The 20,614-nt window shown below is 40.1% G+C and overlaps 1 protein-coding gene across 2 annotated transcripts in view; it reads right to left on the minus strand.

Annotated features, from left to right (window-relative positions):
* b3glcta (beta 3-glucosyltransferase a) overlaps positions 1–20,614 on the minus strand; it is a 91,230-nt gene that overhangs the window by 41,924 nt on the left and 28,692 nt on the right. For both annotated transcript variants that reach the window (XM_033631053.2, XM_033631054.2), the window contains exon 3: positions 17,547–17,586. In XM_033631053.2, the coding sequence (XP_033486944.1) occupies positions 17,547–17,586 (40 nt within the window). The remainder of the gene's footprint in view (positions 1–17,546; positions 17,587–20,614) is intronic.

Below are 20,614 nucleotides of genomic sequence, written 5' to 3' on the forward strand. Positions count from 1 at the left end.
ATTAAGTGCTGGTGGGTGTGTCGTTCCTTTGCTGTGCTCATAACAAAGATCACATTGATCCTGGAGCCGTGGTGGCGGTGGTGGTGGTCCGGGGGGGGGGGGGGTTTGGATTTACTTGCTAAATCTCAGCATGTCCATTCCCCAACAGATCTAACCTCCGCCGAGAGCTGAGCTTAAAGAGTGAATACCACTACACCACCTCTAAATGTCCTTCTGCTGAGTTTGCTAAATGAATCACTGTGTGCGGGTACGTGTGTGTGCATCTGGTTTCACATAAAGCAGTGCATTTTAAAGCCCCAGGTGAGGTACCAGCCTCCTGATACTGCACAGTACAGCAATAATGCCAGCTGCACGAGACTCGCAGCAAAATCAGATAAGCAGGTTGCCAATCCCTCATTGTGCAGATAGTGCCTACGCCCTGTGTCAAAGCAAAGGAGAATGAGGGGTAAAAAAAGAAACTAATTAAGAGTGAATTCACTGGCCTCGTCTCCACACTAATGGGTTTCGATTAATCATCAAACAACGGGGAGAAAAGGAAAAATCCTGTTATAACGCTCCTCTTCACCTCCATCATTCCTGTGTCCTTCTCCTATCAGGTTAACATCACCTCTGTGCACTCCCTTGACACACATGGCAGTCCATGCAAGATTACAACTGTGTAATCGATACCTCTACCTGTATTTAATTATAGGGCAAAGATTTAAAACAACGCCTCTGTGCCAAGGATGCCACAAAACACTTAGTGAATAGGTGAGATTACTCAAGGATTTCCCTGGACTGAGAGGAATATGAATAAGAATACATGATTAACACTTTGCCCTCGCATTGCTAGGGCATTGTAAGAAGATGTTCAGGTGTTGGGGGGTGCCTAGGCTTGAGTGTGTGAAGTTGTCCCTAGGGTGCTGATAGATGGCTGTTAGGTGATTGCTAGGTGATTGCTATAACGACTGTGCATGGTTGTAAGGTCATTGTTGGTGTGTCATGTGACCAATAATATTTCAGGTCTTCAGGGCTGGAAGCTTTGACTGCTCCAGTGGCAGGGCAGCACACCAGACTTGACTATGTTTTTGCTGTGTACCTCAGCGACTATATAGTGTCCAGTAAAGTCAGGGAGAAGCCAGATTGGTGCACATCTGTAAATAGCATCTTTGAAAACATTTGTTTTTTTCTTGTTTTTTTTTTTTAAATTTAAAATCAAATTTCTGGTTTGTACACATTTTCTAGTAGTTCATTAAATAAGTTGTTATACTCCATATTCTAAATGGTCCCCATATGATGAATCTCACTTTGGTGACCCTCTGACTTTTTCTCTAGCACCATCATCAATGCCTTCATTTGAATTTTCTTCAAAGCACCACTAATTACAGCCTGAGTATAGCCTCACAGAGCTGCTGGTGTGATTCTTCAGGTATTTTCACACCAAGTCCATATGTTTCGCCTGCAACTGCCACGTTTAAAAATAAATATGACTCATTTTGTGTCAACCATGTTTACACGCTGACTCCAAAACTTTTGTCCATCATTAAAGTTTTTGGAACAGATTTGTTTTTCTGCGTTTTTCCACATCCGTCAAAAGCCATTAGAGAGCTGTTTGACTGGAAAGGAAGGGAGGAAATGTGGTGAAACCTGCAGGACACATACATCTGTAATCAGAGAGTGGAATATATGGAAGGGATGTCCTTCTTGAAATCTTCCACGACAAAGAGAAGGTAATGTTAGCCTATCCAGAAATACACAACAGCAACAATGATACTCACAGCAGAGTGCGATTAAATAGCTGCACAGAAGCACTTCACAACTCAGGCGGCCACGATGCCAAATGCAAAACACAGGCAGAGAGTGGTGATAGCCAGGGTGGTACCTTTTGTCTCGTTACAACTAGAGCAATAAAATGCATCAGACTCAGCGTACAAGGTTTCTTTGCTTATAGATGTTTTACTTTCAAAGTTGTATTTTAGAAAATATAAGCTTGCTTGCCTTTTTGACTTTTACTTGGCAGTTGCTAGTGTACTTGGGTAGGATGTTGCCAGGTGTTTGCTGGGGAGTTTGCAGTCATTGCAAAGGTTGTTAGGGTGACTCCGAGTGCTTTATGGAGTGTATTTAATGTTTGCATGAATGTTCCGTTTTCACAGTTGCCACCGAGGTTGTGCTACTAGTACCATCAGTATTAACTGTGGATGTATTAATAGCAGTATTACCAGAGGTGAAAGTGTGCAATCAATTCATCTGTTTAATAGTAGGGCAAAGATGTGAAGCAGCACCCTGCTGCCAAACATGCCACAAAGCTCTTTTTTCGGTGGTTAAGTGAAATTATCAAAGGATGCCTCTTGGCTGAAAATAATACGCCTCGAATGAAAGAGATTGAAGGTTCCTGGGGAGATGAAGCCAAAGCCCCTGTCACCTTGAAACAGATGATTTTATTTTGCCAGCCTGATGGAACTAGAAAGCATGAGTCTTGTGTTCGTTTGTCTCCCCTCACTCTTTCAGTATTCCACAGAGGCCACTCCGTGAAAAAAAAAAAAAAAAAAGAGACTGTATCAGCCTTGAAATATATTGGATGAAATGAGACACAGGAGAATTCTGCCTCTTTCTCCCTCTGATCTGATGCTTTTCTAAATGCATGGAGCCACCCTTTAAAGGCTATCACCATCTGGTCTCCAGTAACCTCTGTGCAAAGACTTTGTGTCATTGCCCAGCAAGCTCTGCACATGGACGGCAGAGGATCGCACTGATTAAAAAATCAAGTAAGCCTGCAATGACTGTTTGAGAAATTTGAATAACTCAATTACTGAAAAATCATTGATGCAAATAATCTGCATCAAAGCTTTGTTTAACCCATATAACTATATGCAGACATAGCCTGTATAAAATACTGGATGTAGCTCCTGTGTCATCACCCATTGGTTTGTGGACTCCCTTTTTGAAATCTTGTTTTATTGGAGCCAGAACTGACCATATTTGGATGAGAGGTTGGAGCCGTGGATCAACAAAGGGTGGATCTGACTCATAGACTGTGGTGATGCCCTGCAGACAGCCTGTCACTCAAGCGGCCACACCTTAAATATGCATTACTTCAAGCCTGAATAAAATGCAAACAGGTGAGTTATATAAAAATTCTGCCTCTGCTCAGTTGTCATGAATGTTGAAATTAGCTATAGAGACCCAAATATTTTTTTGAACCAGGTTGCAAACACATTTATTTCTGCTGTAAAGTTGGGCATTTTAACATGGGAGTCTATGGTGATTGACTCACCTTGGGAGCCAGCCTCAAATGGCCATTCAAGGAACTGCAATTTTTTGGCTAAATTTTTTAGCCTTGAAGATTGCAGCTTGTATACAGCACACTGTGTTTCACATGGATGATTATCACTTTGGCGCAATGCGCTTATGCCGTAGACACATGACGTAAAGAAAACACCTACAAATATGCTATGCTTAAAATTGAAGATGTGATTTGACAGAGCAGATTTCAAAATGGAAGGAGAAGGAGAATATAGTGAGGGGCAAAGAGAGGAGACAGGCCAAGGAAGATGACAGAAAGTGTTCAAAGTCTGGGATAATTTCAAGCTGAAACAAAATGAAAAGACTGCAATCCAATACAGTCCATCTGTTGTAAAACCAAACTAGCTGAAGTTCATGAAGTGGACCTTCCACAAGATAACATCAATGGCAGCATTGAGTCCCTCTGGGCTGCCAGCACTTCGAGTTCCCCGCTGATCAACCAGTAAAAGTCTGCTGGATGACGTAAAACCCGGGGACCTCCGCAGGTGGATGAGCAGAAAGGGCAGCACAGAGGGAAGCCAACCACCATTCATCTGCACACACTGCCCACACTGTGGTGACACAAAGCTGTTTGAAAAATTGGCAAAAGTTTGCCTTGTAAGAACATAAATCATTGTGGTAGCTGGTTAAGCTTTCACAAATTAACTGCAGCAGTTTATTCTCTTGAGAAAAACTTGGTTAACTCAGGGAAATAACCACAGAAAATAAATTGCTGCAGTCAGTTTGTAAAAACCTGAGCTTCATTCATATGATTATGATCTTACACACACATACACACACACAGACTTACGCTCCCCACAATGATGTATAAATAAACAAAAACATTATCAGGTGAGGTAAGCAGCCATTGAAGTCTAACAGTGAGCAATTTAAGCAATAAAAATGTTGATTTTTCTGAAAAAGCAAACCAATTACTTGTTCATCTAAGAGACCTGTCTTGTTTTCTTTTTTGCACATTAACTATTGCTCTTTGTTAAAGCAAAAGTATTTCTTATCCGATTACTCGATTAATCAATGGATTAGTCCATAGTGCAATCGATTACAAAAATAATAGATAGCTGCAGCCCCATCCAAGATGATGAACTAAAATGTATTTGTATTTCTTGGTGTGTGCATGCATACATCAGGTTTGTAGTAAATATCTGCACTTGAATGTAGATTGTGTGCTCTCGTCGTGGCCTTGCCCTGCAGTGTTGTCACCTCAATGGCACAAATCAATAGTGACACTTCCTTAGAGCAGGACGGCAGACGTTGCCAAGTGGCAGAGGAGCTGAAAGCACAGTGACCTCTAGGCACTCCTGGAGCTTTGTCATCTCCATCAGTGTCACAGAGCAGGTGTGTGTGGTCACCAGAGCTGTCACAGGAATGTTTCATTTCAGCCCGGAGTATCTCTGTCCCCACAGTTTAATAAACAGTTGTCCATGGCGAGGAAACCGACAGTGAACATGCGCAAATGAATGCATGCATATATTTGGGAGAGCAGCATTTTAAATCTGGTTCAGAATTCTGAGAGAAAAAGGAGGAGTGCACCGAGGGAAAGCAGATCAATAGTGCAATTTCAATGACAAACGCCTGCAAAAGTTGAGAGGGATAAGATTCTGCAAGTGGGGCCATTAGGCTGTTGTGGGAACAATGAAACTGTCATGACAGATCCAGAGCTCTCCATTGGCAGCACATATTTAGAGATGACAGAGGATGTCAATAGCTCATTTCCATAGTCGGCGGGCCTGACTTCCTCATCCAGCAGCTGATTGTGCTGGTGTAAAACCTGCTACACTCCAATGACTCACATCATTGGACTCCCCGAGACAAGATGGCCCAGAATCATCCTTCTCGTAAAAATTCCCCCTCCATCTCTCTCTTACTCACGTCCAAAACGGTGCATCCGAGAGACATGCTGCACCGAAGAGAATTGGGTTGCAGTTTCCTGACCAAACTAACCATGACCGTCACACCAGACAGCACCAGGATTTAATAGCCAATCCACAGACATCCGGTGATATTCAATCTGGAAGGCCAAATTCAATATAGCCAACTTTTTAGGCTGTTGAGAGTTTGATTTAGCCATATAAAAATAATTTACCTTCCCTACAGGCAATCATCTAGTGTGGCATAGACCTATGTGTCATCCAGCAAGTAAAATGATTTTCTATCAGCCATCCTCTCATATTAATACAGACTTTTAATTGCCTCACACAAGATCAATAGAGAGCATGGTGTATTTAACTTTCAGCTTACTGCTGAAAAGGTCAGCGTCATAAATATCTCTCAGTATAACAGAGAGGGGAAAATAGCAAAGAGGGGGCAGACAGGAAGGGAGTGCAATGAGGAAGCAAAGCAATAGAGAGAGATAGAGAGATGCACTACGATTGCAAAAGAAGAGAGGAAGTGTGTGTGTGTGTGTGTGTGTGTGTGTATACCTCTATCTTTGTGAGAACCAGTTTGAGTTTTAGACCTTGAGAGTGAGGACATGTTTGGAAAGTTAGGATATTTTCCTCACCTTCAGACAGACCCTTAAAGGCCTGTTTGACGGTTCAGACTTGATTTAAAGTTTCAGGTTAGAAGCATGTTTGGTTTGGCATTTAGTTGTGAGGGTTAAAGGGAAAGTTTGCAATATACTGCTGTCAATGGGGGATAGCAGCAAAATATACTTTAGTTACCCAAAAACAGGCCTAGCTAAAAACATGAAGATGAGTCTATGTGGACCCTGTATTCAAAATATTTTTACCCCTTTACCTTGCTGTCAGACAACCCTGTTTGGATGTAATTTCACCTAATAGTTGGGTTTTACATTATCCTCCTAGGACACATGTTCACCGCAAAAGCCAAGTTGTATCAGTCTTGCAGATGGAGTGCTGATGTCTACATTCAGTGCAAGTAGCCACAGCTGTTTTCATTTCTTTGAGTAAACAGCCCAGAGAAATACAAGCAGGCACCATCTTTGCAATCTTCAGAAAAGTGAAGTTTTGTTTCAGTCGGAGCTCGCAACAGCACTTTCTGACTCAAACAGCTGACCTGTTGCGTAATATAGTACATGGTCCAACAGCCCATTGGTCCGACAGCCCACTGTTCTGACCATTTTAAACCCATTGTTCCGAAGTCCATTCTGAAATCATCATGATGCCCTGTGGGTAAGGTCTGGTTAGGTTTAGGCACAAAAACCACTTGGTTAGGGTCAGGAAAAGATCATGGTGTGGGTTAAAATGAAAAAGAAAGTGACAAACACATAAGCTGTGAGCCTGCTTCACCTCAAGCCTTTCCCAGCTGACCCAGAGCCGGTCGCGGTGCACCATCAAGATAGAAATACGCCCGCCGGGAGCCGTTCAGCACCGCCGACCGTTGGACTAATGGGATGTCGGACCAATGGGCTGTCGGACCAATGACATGGACCCCAAAGGAAAGGGTTGTCTGATGGTGAGGTTAAGTGGTGAAAATATTATTAATATAGTGTCTGTTCATTATTTTGAGAAGCCCTTTTTTTAAAGATTATTTTTTGGGCTTTTTGCCTTTAACGAACAGGACAGAGTGAAATGGGGTGAGAGAGAGAGAGAGTGGGGGTTGACAAGCAGCAAAGGGTTGCAAGCCGGAGTCGAACCTGCGACCACTGCAGTGAGGCATCACCTCTATACATGGGGCGCCAGCACTATCCACTACGCTACCGACGCCCCGAGAGAGAAGCCCTTTTTTAAGTGGCTAAAATACATATTGCTGCTAGTTGAGTTAGCCTCGTCTGCTTGTCCAAACTGGGAGCGTATAATATACTGACTATGGATTAGGCTTGTGCCGATTTCCGGTTTAACCGGTTCGGTCCGGTTTAAGAGCTCCACCCGGTTTAATTCACATAAACCAGATAAACCGGGTGAGGGGTGGGGGGTGGGAGCTTTTCACATCAGTGGTGTGTCAAGGGACTATATTCAACTTATCTTGCATTGAAACATGCATTATGACAACTTAATAAGGTTTATGTATGTTTTTAAATGAAATGGAGGAGCCTGCAAGTGTTTTGTTTAGTTTGTCTCAGAGGCTCCGCGGACTGCGGACTCCACAGCTCCGCTCAGCTATCTGCTGCTGCTGCGAGAGAAATGTCCTTCTGCTTCTTCTTCTTCTTGTGTAACCTTGTGTGTATTGGCGGTTAATACAGCATTATCGCCACCTAGTGGATTGGAAGCGCATTACACCTATAATGGGCTTTTATTGGGAAAAATAGCTCAAATGCGACCCCCAGTGGTAAAATTAGGTATATAATTCGATAAATCGGTTCGGTTAGATATTTGGGTTTAAATCAAACCGGTTGGAAAATTTTCAAACCGGCACAAGCCTACTATGGATAAGTACCTCAGACTAGCGCTGGGCAACATAATGACTATGTATGATATATGAATATATTTCTAAATTTAGACACTGCTTATATTGATATAGGATCAAGTTGCGTTACAAAACACACACCAGTGTGTATCTGTCCTCTCTCACACTCTCCACACAACTCCGCCCCACTCACTCACAAGTTTTTCAGCAACTCTAAGAGAGACACAGCTGCTCCTCTGTTTAATCTGGCTGTTAACTTATGCTACGGTGCGACGCCGGATTATATATTGCACAAGCTATGCTAAATCAGTCTGTGAGATGAAAATACTGCAGCACACATGCAATCAAGCACTGCGCTGCTAGTTTGTGTGTGAGGTGGATCATAGCATGTCGCTGTTCTTCTTGGCAGTTGTAGTCTATTGGGTGACATGGAGACAGCGCCTCAAGATGTGTATAATACAAATGTCTCTTGCTCCTTCTCTCCCTCAGCCTCTCTGTTGATGCTATGTGCATAAATATGATCAATAGCCTAAATAAGTAACAATATCTAAATCATTTTCTGGCACTAGATTCATTTGACAGGCCATGGAAACCGACTTTTTAACTATCACCACAAAGATTTTTATTTATTCCAAACTCCAGTGGATTTAGGCCTTGATACTTTTATACTCATGTTATAGTTTTGTCTCCTGTGCTGCAAACCTTTAAACCTCTGTAGCTCCAGTGCTATGTGAAAACAGTTTATGTACAGCCCTGTTATTTATTTTATATCATTTTTATATCAATATTGTGCAGCTGCACATTTTCAAACAGGGGAATAAAATTCCTGTCTTTACATTTAATTTTGATCACAGTCTGTGTTTATAAAGGTGTGTGTGACATCTCAAATGTGGCTTTGACTAGCAACTGAAAACATGTTGCCCCTTTCGTAGAAAATACAAGATTTTACCGTGTATCGCCATTCAGCCTGAAAATATGAACGGTATGCATCCATGATACAATACGATATGAATTTTTGTCCATATTGCCCAGCCATACCTCATACAGCCCCACTTTAAAAAATCCAAACTATTCTTTAAAGGTTAGAGTAAGGGGCTGAGGAATGCCTTATGCCATTGAGGGTCCTTACAAATATAGAAGCACAGGGTTGTGCGTGTGTGTGTGTGTGTGTGTGTGTGTGTGAAGTATGCATGAGGGGAAAGCCATCAGAGGGAAAAGTCACTCTGCTGTAAAAGTTAGCTCATTACAATTCTCTCCGAGTTGTAACACACAAACACACATACAGAAAACCACACAGCAGTCGCAACACGTAAAGTTTGGGAAAAAAGGGGTCTCCAATCTGTGATCATCGCACTCATTAGAGGTTCTCCAGAGTTCATGACCCTATGGACAACCCTGCCGAAGACTAATGAGAGTTGAACTTGCCTTAACCGTCACTTAGCATCAATAATTCAGGAAGCTAGGGCAATTAACACTAAACAGATTCCAGGTTTTGCTTATGAAACCCATTAATTATCTATAATAGTACTTGAAAATCTTTCTTCACTTCTGAAAAGCAGATTTTTTGTTTTTGAAAGACGCATGATTTCATACCTCATACATCAATATACCACAGCACTGTTTGTGACATTTTTGAGGATGGTGTTCTTTTAATTTGGAAAATAAGTTGTCAGCCGTGCTCAGAATAATAAAGAAACAAAGGCAGAAACAGGAGAGATGGCATGCAGCCAGGCACTAAAAAACGTGAGAGGCTAGAAAATAAGGGAAAGTAAATACACAGGGAATGTTAGTAGGTAAGCAGGAAAAGTTCAGTCAACATCTTGTGAACACTGTAGCTTCTTGAAGATACAATGCGTATCTCCCTGGCCTGGAGAAGCTGGCTCTGAGCCACTTCATGAATATAATACAACTGCTGAGGAGACGGTAGCACTGCTTTGCTGAGCGTAATTATTGTTATAGTGATAATCTGATTTAAATTCTGGCACTCTTTCTCTGCTCTCAAGAAACACCATTCATTGTTTGTGGTACAGAGTTGCCCAGTGCCCTCAACTATCAAACACTTATACATTAAAAAAGAAAAATCCACCTCAGAAACAGCTTTTGTTGATGTTCCTTGCATCTGCTGTTTGCCAGAACATTTTTCTTTCTCCTACATACAAAGAACCAAACCTATAGGTCAATTATTTTTCTACAACAACAGTGAACGTCTGATTTTGGTGCTATTCCCTCAAGGTCAAAGAGCAAAGATTTATTTCTACATTTGAAACAAAGCACAAACAACCATACTAAAAAACACAGAACCTGGCCATGTCCATAAGAGACTGTAGGAAAAACAGAGTAGAGGAGGCAGAAATACTAATTTCTCCACCAATGTAGCACCACTAGACCGCAATGTAATGCAGTCAAGAGGTTTTATGTAAGAGATAATATGATGAATGAGCAGAGATAAAATTCTGCATCATGGTCTTATGTTGTCTTCCTACTTATGCCTACCATACACTACAAAATGTTGATAAGACTTTGAAAATACTTTTAAAAGACTAAATTCTCAGTACCTCTAACATCTAAAGACAATTCAACTTTCTCATCACAAACTATAAGAGTCTGCAAAGACTGGGGATCTCACAGGGTCACTATTTGCAAGACTATATTTTCAAGATTCCTGTTAAGATTATTTCTCATCCTGCTCATGGTGGAAAATATTACACCAAACACCCTTAAAGAAATATGACACATTATCAATTCCTTATGTGTCCACACAAACACACCTCTACAAAAACACAAGATAAAAGGCATCATATGTAAACAGTATTCTTGTCAATTCTGTATTAACATCATCTATAAAAAATAAACTGTTTTGGCATACAAACTTTACATTTGGATTTTGTCAACTTAACTGTCAACTTAAGTTGAACTTAGTCAACTTAGTTGAGCTATTTTACTAAGCTATGGCATGCAATTATTTTACTAAGAGAAGACCATGGAGATAAGAGGCGAGATGTTTCAAAACTTGAGATTTCTCACTAAAATAAGTGCCGGTTGGTTGATCAGATACCTGCCGAATTAAACACTGACTATTGTTCACTCCACAACTCCACCTCCGCCTTTTCCACAGTATGAGAGAGTCAAGACTTTTTCACATTCTAACGCCTCCCTTGAGTCCCCTCCATATTTACTGTCTACCCGCTTTGCTGCTTCTTGTTTGATGGAGAGAGCGCGGCTATTGGTCATTGACAATATTCTCCTCATTGAATTTCAAGATACGCATGAACCAAGACTAAAATGTACAATAATAATAAACATGTTTAACTTTGTCTGAATGTCAAGACAAGAAAAAGACTGACTTAAGACTGCTCGGAGTGAGACGGCTACCTCACAGCAAATAATAATAAGTTCATAATAAGTTAATAATAAGTTCACGAGAGCATGCACCAAGTGAGGTAAAACCCTTTATTCCAACACTGTCTGCAACAGCAAAATCGCTTGAAAAGTTCTTTGGTGTAAGGCCGGCATTACACATAAAACCAACAGTAGAGCATGAGATATGTTGCATTAGAAGCTGATTGTAACCTTTTCTTAATTTCCTTCTATTTTATTCCAATTTCACAAATTATTGTCTCCCCATAAAAATAAAAAATAAAAAAAAATAACGCTGATCAAATATGTATCAAGATTCTGTTACTGTTTTGCCAATGTCAAATGTTTTTGTAACCATATTTTAGTGTACTGTTTGGCTGTAAAATCAGGAAGTCTGTAACCAGGCTGCCATGTTGGACAAAGTTGACTAAGGTACCAAGCACCGCCCACCAGCCGGACCATCTGTCTTTTATTACAGGTAAACAGTACACTAAAATAAAGGGGTGTAACAATACATGTATTCATAGTGAACCGTTTGGTACAAGGCTTTCTGTTAGGTACCCATTACAAACCGAACGATACGTCGAACTATATCTGGAAAATAAAATATTACAGCATAAACTGTGTTTAACATAATGTTCACCATGTTGTTTTCCCCTCTCAACTCGCAACCAAAACATTCCACTCCAGTGAGACACAATGGGAGGCAGCTACGCTAAGCTAACTCATGGCAAGATGGTGAATGATGCCATCACCAGACCAGAAATGAAAGATCCTCCAATAACCTACAGGAGCCACTTTGGTTTTGCTGTGAGTTATGAGGGCGATGGTGAGAGAGAGTGGTGGATAAAAACACCAAAGCATGAGCCACCACACAGCTACGGACTCTCCTTAGCAGCTGACCCAGTAGCACAGTAACATACATGACCCTCGAGCTGAAGTACGAGCCGCTGCGTGGCCACAGACTTTCTTTAGCAGCTAAGCCTGCAGCAAACACATGGCTGCACAGTACTAACCCCCCTAATGAGGGAACAGGAGCTGTTGCACGGCTATTGCCACAACAGGTAGTTGATTCAACCAGATAGACTAAAAGGTACGTTAGTGACGGCTGTTTAGCTTGTGTTAATATGATTGTGGCATGTAACAGTGATGTTTAATCATGTATTTATTAGACTGAGAGCTTGTGGGATGTAGCGAACTTGATGCCGACATACAGTGGGTGAAAGAAACGTAGAAAAGTCAGTAGTAATGTAGCTTTTACATAGTAGGGAAGGGGGTTATGTTAAGGATGGCAGTGCGTCATCGAGCAGGCTTTTTGGCTCACCCAAAATATTTCTGGACACAGAATTGATGAAAAAAAGTTAAACAGTGTAACTCCACAATTCAGTACCACACAATTATCAGCCTTTTCACATTTTCAACAAGTATTTCCCAACATGTATAATGTGTATAAGAAATCACTGATTCTGTTTTACCTAGACCTTAACGAGCCCATTTCAGCAAGACTGTAATTCCTGCTTTGTACAAAAAACACAAGCCCAAATTATGTTACTTTTCATTAATTTAAAATTTTAACAATCAAAGAAATTTCTCTGGCATTTTTACTTTTTTGCTGTATCAAATACGTACCAAACCGTGACACCACTGTATGGTATTGAACCGAACTGTGACTTTTTTGTCAAACCTCTACTTAAATCTTTCTGTAGACATTTGATACCGACAACGCTATAACAGAATCTTGATTCATATTTGATCAGCGTTGCCTAGTTTAACAGCTTGACCACAGTTCACAAGTAGTGACTGACATGATTGACAGCTGCTGTAGAGACTCCTCGGCTCTGATTGGTTGTTTTTGTTCACGTGCAGTTAGGCTAACATAAGTGCTTCAGGGCAACAGAGTAGGTAAAGGTGGAATATGATTTTTTCGTCTCATTTAGTACTGTGATTATGGTGACAGTTTCAGCAAATATGGAAGATGTTATTGTTTTAAGTCACTGACTACAGCTTTAAATGTCTAAATTTAAAAGGTACAGAATATAAAATCAGCCTAATAGCAAAATAAGTAAAACATTACTGTGGTCCGGGTGAGTAGCCAACAGGGTTTTAGTCAAAACTGCCTTCTTTAGACATTGCATAAGAGATAAGAGCATCATTGCCTCACATCTACTTACTAAAAGAGCTGAGCTCGGCAGAGAAGACATCAAAATGTCTGAATCAGGATAAAACTTTAGACTTTCCTCAGTTCGTTAACAGCTTCTCCTGTCCAAATGCATTACTTCCATATACTGCACATGTATATACAGGATGTGTGCTCTAAACCAGGAGTTAGAGAAAAAATTAGATCACAGGACATGATCTAAAACTACCTTTTATACTTAAAAAGTTAAATTGAAAAAGTTCTTTCCATGAATTATCATTCATTACTGTGACTCATCTACTGTGACACTGAAAATAAAACATCATTTCATCTATTGTTTTAGTTTGTCTTTGAACTCATGAGTCTGAAAATGAAGTGAATTGGCTAAATGGATTGGACTCGACAGCCAAAGGCTTTAGAAGACTTTTGTTATTATGTTTTTTGTGATGCTGCTGAATATAATGCTGTTTTGATACTCTTGAATATAAACCAATTTAGAGAAGAAGAAGAAGAAGATGAGAGAGAGATGGAGTTTTAGTGTAATATTTCTACATCTATGAGCTGAATTTAATGGCCAATTGAAGACGTGTTCCTCCGTCAGCTAACATTTATGCTGGCGCTGTGAAGCTTCAAGAAAATGTGTGGGAAAACAGACATTTGTTGATTGTGCTGAAGGAGATTATGCTACATTCAGTTGGGACTTTGGGCCCTGGGCACTGATGGAGAATGTTTTCAGTGCTCATATTTTACCAAGCTATGCAGTTATGTATCTTTATATTGTGGCTGGTTTGAACATTTTTTTCCCCTAAGGCATTTTGGTAGGTGATGTTCGCCAAGGTTTCAGCTGTTGAGATGCAGCATGTTGCATTTTTAAACTAGAATTACTGCCCCGCAGTTGTATGCCTCCACGAACCAGTCAAGTTTCTCATACAGTTTAAATCCATGTCTGTGAAAACATGGATGGCTCGCACACATCTTTACCCTGGCAGCACAGAAGATCTATACAACCAGCACAGTTTCAAGATGGACACCCATGATTCATGCCACCCATTCAGTATCTGATCAAATGTTTTTCCTTCTGTTCCTGAGTATGACGTTGAGTAATGGCCGCAAAGTGTTTTTGCAGAACATTTTGCTATCACTGTTAAGTCGACCTACTATAACCTTTTGGATATACAATATCATCTTGCAGCCAAAAACATGTTTGGGAGGTCACACTGACTTTAACCTTTGATCTCAACCACCAAATTCTAATCAGTTCAGCATTGAGTCCAAAGAGCATTTGTGCCAAATTTGAAGAAATTCCCACAAGGTGTTCATGAGATACACAAGAATGAGATGGATGCAAGGTTACAGTAACCTTGACCTTTGACCACCTAAAATCTAATTAGTTCATTGCTGAGTCCAAGTGTTGTATGAGTCCAAGTAACGTTTGTGCCAAATGTGAAAAAATTCTTTCGAGACGTTTTTTTGAGATATTCTCGTTCACTAGAGTGGGACGTATGTAAAGATGTACAGACGGACAGACAACCTGAAAACATAATGCCTCCAGCCATGGTTACTGTGGAAAAGAGGCATAAAAACAATACATGCTGCACAATATGGTGAGAGGACTCACGCTGCTTTTTATGATGTGATAATGTAGATGTGCATTGTATACAAACTGTTCATAATGCCTCATTTTATTCAGACTTAAATGAGACGTCACTGCATTTAGATTTGGCACCCTGTATTCTCCCTAAAGAATTATTGTATGAGAGATTCTGTCCAATATCTTCTAAAAGGTCACCAGCTCCTTTATATAAACAAACCGGATATATCGTTTGATGTTCGCTGTATTGTTAAAACAATAGAAAGCCAGACTTTCCTTTACTCATCTTCTGAATTCCTGCCCACAAACAATATTCTCTGCAGGCGAGCGTAGCTTTTCTGGTGTGACAAAGGGAATTACTATGGCGGTGCCAGATAGTGAAGCTCCATTTTTCAGATAGCTGTCTGTTTGTATTTCCTCTCTGTGCTGAGGTGCCAAATGAGAGCATTATGAAGTTGCTTTTGTGTGCTTTTGCGTCTGTGGTGACCCAGTTGAATGAACAACAGGCAGAGGTCCAGAAAACTGGCTCCAAACTCCTCTGCAGGCTCCCGAAAATCACTCTCAGATGGTGATTGTATATGAGCCCCCTGTAGCATGAAAGGCATGCATGAGATCTTTTTATTTGCTCTACTTATGAAATTCCTGGTTGCTGTCAAATTGATAAAGAGATGGGGCTATATTTATGAAAAAGTCTCAGGAACTCTGAAGATTACATTTTCAAGGCAGGCAACAGACAAGAGTCCCTTTACCAATTTAATTTAACAGCATTTGCTATTCAAATGTCACACTGTCCGACATATTTTATTTCAAAATCTACTTTTCAATATCATATCAAGTGATAACGTATTTCAGTCCTTTGAGCATACTGTTAAAACTGGGAAATACTCAGTAATAGGTCATCCCTTTGAATGTCATCCAACATTACAAATCAGATCCTTTGATGCAGACTGATTCAAATACTGAACACAATAACAGAGACCAAAATATGACCTGTACTATGACAACAGCTTTGAACACAGAGACAGCAGCAATATCTTTGATCTAGATGATTAAACATATTAGCAGATGTTTAATATATTCTAGTCTATAATAACAACTTACTTTGTTTGTTTATTGTTGCCTGAAAATTACAGTGGCTATCTGCTGGAGGTTGCTGAATAAAGGGAAGACACCTTTGTGTTTGGGAGAGAGATTATAATATAGTATAGTATAGTATAGTATAGTATAGTATAGAGTATTAACTCTTACATAATAATTCTAGGGCACAACAGAAAGACAGCTGTACTGTATCTCTTTAGCTGTAATGATAAAACTGTGTATAAAATAATGAGACAATTCTAAAAACAGTAATGTAGTTTAGGGGTCAAATATAAGATCCATGTGAAGATCAAACCTGGTATAAGACATTTATCCGGAAATTGAATTTATTCGAGTTTATTGGACAACATACATAAGAAAGAATATAAGAAACATTTCTTTGTACTGTTTGTTATTCTCGGTTTAAGCCTGTAGGGGATCATGCATTCTGTTGTGTGTGTGTGTTTGAGTCTATGTGTGCATATGTGAGTGTGTGTCTGGAAACTACTAGACTTATCAGTCTAATATTTTGAGTGCACATTTATGACATTATGCTCAAGGACCTCTCGTGGTTGCGGTGATTCATAATTATTCAAAAACCTGTTTTATTGACTGTTTTATACCATCATTAAATGCTGACTTCACACTCCTTTTAACTGGCTGGCTGGCTGAAAATTGGCTCAGCTAAAAACAACAAACCTTATTGTCTGTTGCAGGCCTCATTTTGGCCTTTGTCCTGGCTCAAAAACTGGCATCCATGAAAAGGTTTCATCTCATTTTGAAGTGGAGCATCTGCAGATTAGTTCCATACCTGATTTGTTATGATACACTAAAGTCAGGCATGATAGGAGATTAATTAGTCCCCGTGTTTGTTATCTTCCCAATCATCTTGACTGTAAGGGAGCAGAGAGGGACAATTCCAATTTATTATACATCTATAAGCTTTTAGCGGTCGGCTGCCAACCAGTTTCGTTTGGTCCGGGCATGGTGTCTAACATACCGGGAGCATTTCGGAAGTGGAGCTTTTGTAGTAGGCAAGCAGTCTATGTAGTTAGCATCTTTTCTTTGTCTGTTTTAGTTGTAGTTAGTGTTATTTCCTACTTTGTTGTGCAGCAGCCTACAGACAAAGTTAATACCATTAAAAGTCCGGTTACGAGCGTCATGGATCAAAGATTTGTGCCTGTGTTTCAGTTATTAAAAAACATCCATCCTCATAATTATATTCTACATATATTTCACATAGAGTGCCACGAGCAGGAAAACTCGATCTGCTCTGCAACACGCTGTGGCTTTGTTAAAAATAGACAAGGCATGTATTCTCTAAAGCTTCTGGGATACTTCTGAAACGTGCTGCTGCGCGTCTGCTGAAGTAACAAGAATCGTCTGTAGTGGCCACGATCAGCTCGGGCGACTGCCTTGCAGTGATCTACACGCTACTGAGTGTACTTCTCTTGCTTTATATATACATTTTTCTATGAAATAGCACATGTAGGTTGGTTCCTTTTCATGACATTATTATAGCTGTTGCTAAATGGCACGAGCCCGCTGGGCTCCTATCTGTACCCTGTAATTATTTAATATGTACTGAGTAATTATAAAAGTCATTTATTTCAGGGTTCCTCCTCAATGCACATTTGTTATTCCTTATTCCTTGTGCTTTAATATTTCATTAGCACTCCACATGTACAAAATATTTCCCCTGTATTGTAATCATAAGTGTTACCCATTTAATTTTTGCTTCTTTTTATAGTCTTACCTATTTTGCTACTACTGAAATTGGAAAGAAAAAAGACTTACCCAGTTGATTGTTGTGGATGACATGCATATCATCTTGACTCTGAAAGAACAGAAAGACTTCTTAATTACTACAGCAACAAAAAGATCTCAAAAACACATCTTCAAATAATGACCTATATACATCCACTTTTGTGTTTTAACAAAAGATGCCGATACTGTCAGATACTGTCATACTGTGGCTTGTGTGAAGATGCTCCGTTTCCACTAAATACTCCATTTCATCTTACTAATCACTAATTAAGACTTAGTGATACTAAATATGGAAAGCCCTATGGGTTATTTGGAGAAATAATGGGTGATACCCCACGTCATTAGTCCTTCCTAATTGTGTGGGTTTGTGCCTGCAGCGTTTAAGCTCCGCACATTCAGCTCAATTAAGGTGTTCAACACTGTTCCACCTCCAGAGCTGTCAGCACATGAGGCAGACTGTGGAGAGATGAGTAAATCAATCACAAACTGAGCAAACTTTGAGCTGTCTTTTACCTCCATCTTTCAGAGGAAATCTTTCAGTCTTGGGAGAAGGCGAGAACGTGTAAGTTCTGGCTGTTTCCAGAACTCTGGAGCGAGAGTGGCAGAGTATTAATAGATAATGACAAACCGAGGCCTGTTTTGATTTATGACTTCCTCTAGACTAACAATCATTTTACTGGCAAGCTGTTGCAGCCTTCAGAGAGCTTAACTAAGTCATAAATTCACTCTCAGTGGGTGTGGTGCAATGGTTACAGGGAATCACAGTAGTTTGATGGCAGTTGTGGGAACAAGCCTATATGTAATCGGCTATCCCAGCACATTTGGAAGCCTAGCAATTTTCATAGTAGAGAACAACCTATTCATTTAGTCAGTTTCCACCCCATGAAGAGTTTCCTGCAACTGTCATGACAACACATCATTTATTTTTGGGAGGGCTCATATGTCCGGCATTTTTTTATCTATCCAACTGAATTCATCAAATCTTGAACTGATTTTTAACAAGCATCATGTGAGCACAAATATACAAATAATAGTACAAAGTTCAACATATGCACAGCTATACATCATGCATATGTGAGGCTCTCTGTCTTCTCTAATTTTTTTCAGGTGATCAGAGTTAAAGGCAAATATATGCACAGGCAGACAAGATCATATCAGGGTGATTTAATTCAGTGGGTACAAGACATCAACTTAATTGGACTCAGTAGCATTAGTCATGCCCGCAAGGTTTCTGTCTCATCTTATCACACACTACTCCTCTGAAATCATTTCCTCAGCTGAAGAGAGAGGGCACCTCAAGGAAAAAAACGCACCTCATAAGCCAGGAGAATCTGACTTGTTATCAGATAATTAGTCTTGTAAGATCTTTTCTACCTTTATCAATGTAGAAAAACACATCAAAGCAACAGGCAAATAGTCAAAAAACACATTTGGATGGATGCATATGGTAGCTGTGACAGAGGAGCAGCAGGTGGAAATTTTTCCAGTCCGTCTCTTCCAGCAAAACTCAACTATTGGGCAAAGCAGGAACAGAAATCACTGCACTGTCGCTCTCAAACAAAATAAATCAGGACCTCCAGTGTGATGAATGAACTGGTCAATGAAACGTTACCAATTATATTGACTGTGTGTGCACCACTGTGTGTGTGTCTGTAATGTGTGAGTCCGCTACACGATTTACATGACCCTTCTGTTGATAAGACGTAATGTTTTATGACAGGTTTAAATGAAGCTTTAATGAGAAATCTTTGGATCTAACCAAACTGTAGATACCCTGACGCTGTTTTATGTCAATTTATAATGTTCTGTGTATTTCAGGAGCTCTTTTGTAATGAGCTGTTTTAATATAGGCTGTGTTCAGTCCAAAGAATGGCAGCCTCCTCATTCCTTTCAATTAGACCACTATTTTGGCACAGCAAATCTCTCAACGCAGGGTCATCTGGCAAAAAAGTAAAACCTGGCTCAGCCTTTCCACAACACATCATCATCAAGCAAGGCATTGCTTTGGCCAATGAGTTACATCCAAGTGCACATTCTTTGCTATGTAAATTACTGTTTTACAGTTATTATTATTTCTGACCTGGTGATCACTTAGAAAGGGTAAAAGAATTGTTGTAGTGATGGCAAAAACCTGTCCTACAGTATTATAAACAACTGTGTAGTGATGTGTCGTCGGTTTAGCCTTCAAGCTCACTGATGCATCACTCAACCTGCACTTCTTGAATAAGACTTCTTCCTTTCATCTGGACCTATTTTTGAAGCTGAACATCTGCTTAAGATACCTGGATCAGAGTGTGGATACCCAACCCACACCAGGCTGAGTTCGGACACATATTTACAAATGATGTTAGATTTGGGTTTGGCCCACTGGACGTAGTGCTTTGTGCTTCGCTTCGCATCTGTCCTTGCTATCCATGCTAATCTTTCGGTTTGTTGTTAAACTGACACATGAAAATGGACGTGGCAGTGTAAAGAGGGTCGCCTGCAAGTTTAAGCGGCATCAGAGTGCAGTGTTTTCTTTATGGTAGTAGCGTTGGGCTTGGGGAAGGTTCAGACAACTGTTCAAAAACAGAATGGGATAGGGTTGGACTCAGTTACTACACTCTCAGCCTAGGATCTTGTCCTGACAGAAATATGCAGCCTGAGTTTCATTCTGACCTGGTATTTGTATTTATTTTTATGATTTCCTGTGTCTTACAGGATGACATTGCATTTATGACAGGTTACGAAAGGTTGCAAGTCTCCAATATACTTTAGATTGAGATATCCTGAAATTATATCAGATCATTTTGCTTTTTGGTTTGGTTTGGATCATTGACAACATTCTCATATATTTATAAAGTACAACATGTAAAATGAAAAAAAAAAAAAAAGTGCGTTTTTACAATGCTGTGGTTAACATGGTTAGGTTTAGGCACAAAAACCACTTGGTTATGGTTGGGAAAAGATCAGGGTTAGGCTTACAATACCCAGTTTTGAGGGCACATCCCAGCAGGAAAAGCAATGATGTCATGGTAAAAAAAAGACAGCCGCTTGTGGTACTATCCCCCTATGCAATGGGTCACTACTAAACACTCACATCTGGTGCCTTAAAAAAC

Source organism: Epinephelus lanceolatus, chromosome 4 (assembly GCF_041903045.1).
Source record: "Epinephelus lanceolatus isolate andai-2023 chromosome 4, ASM4190304v1, whole genome shotgun sequence".
In the NCBI taxonomy this organism is placed as follows: Eukaryota; Metazoa; Chordata; class Actinopteri; order Perciformes; family Serranidae; genus Epinephelus; species Epinephelus lanceolatus.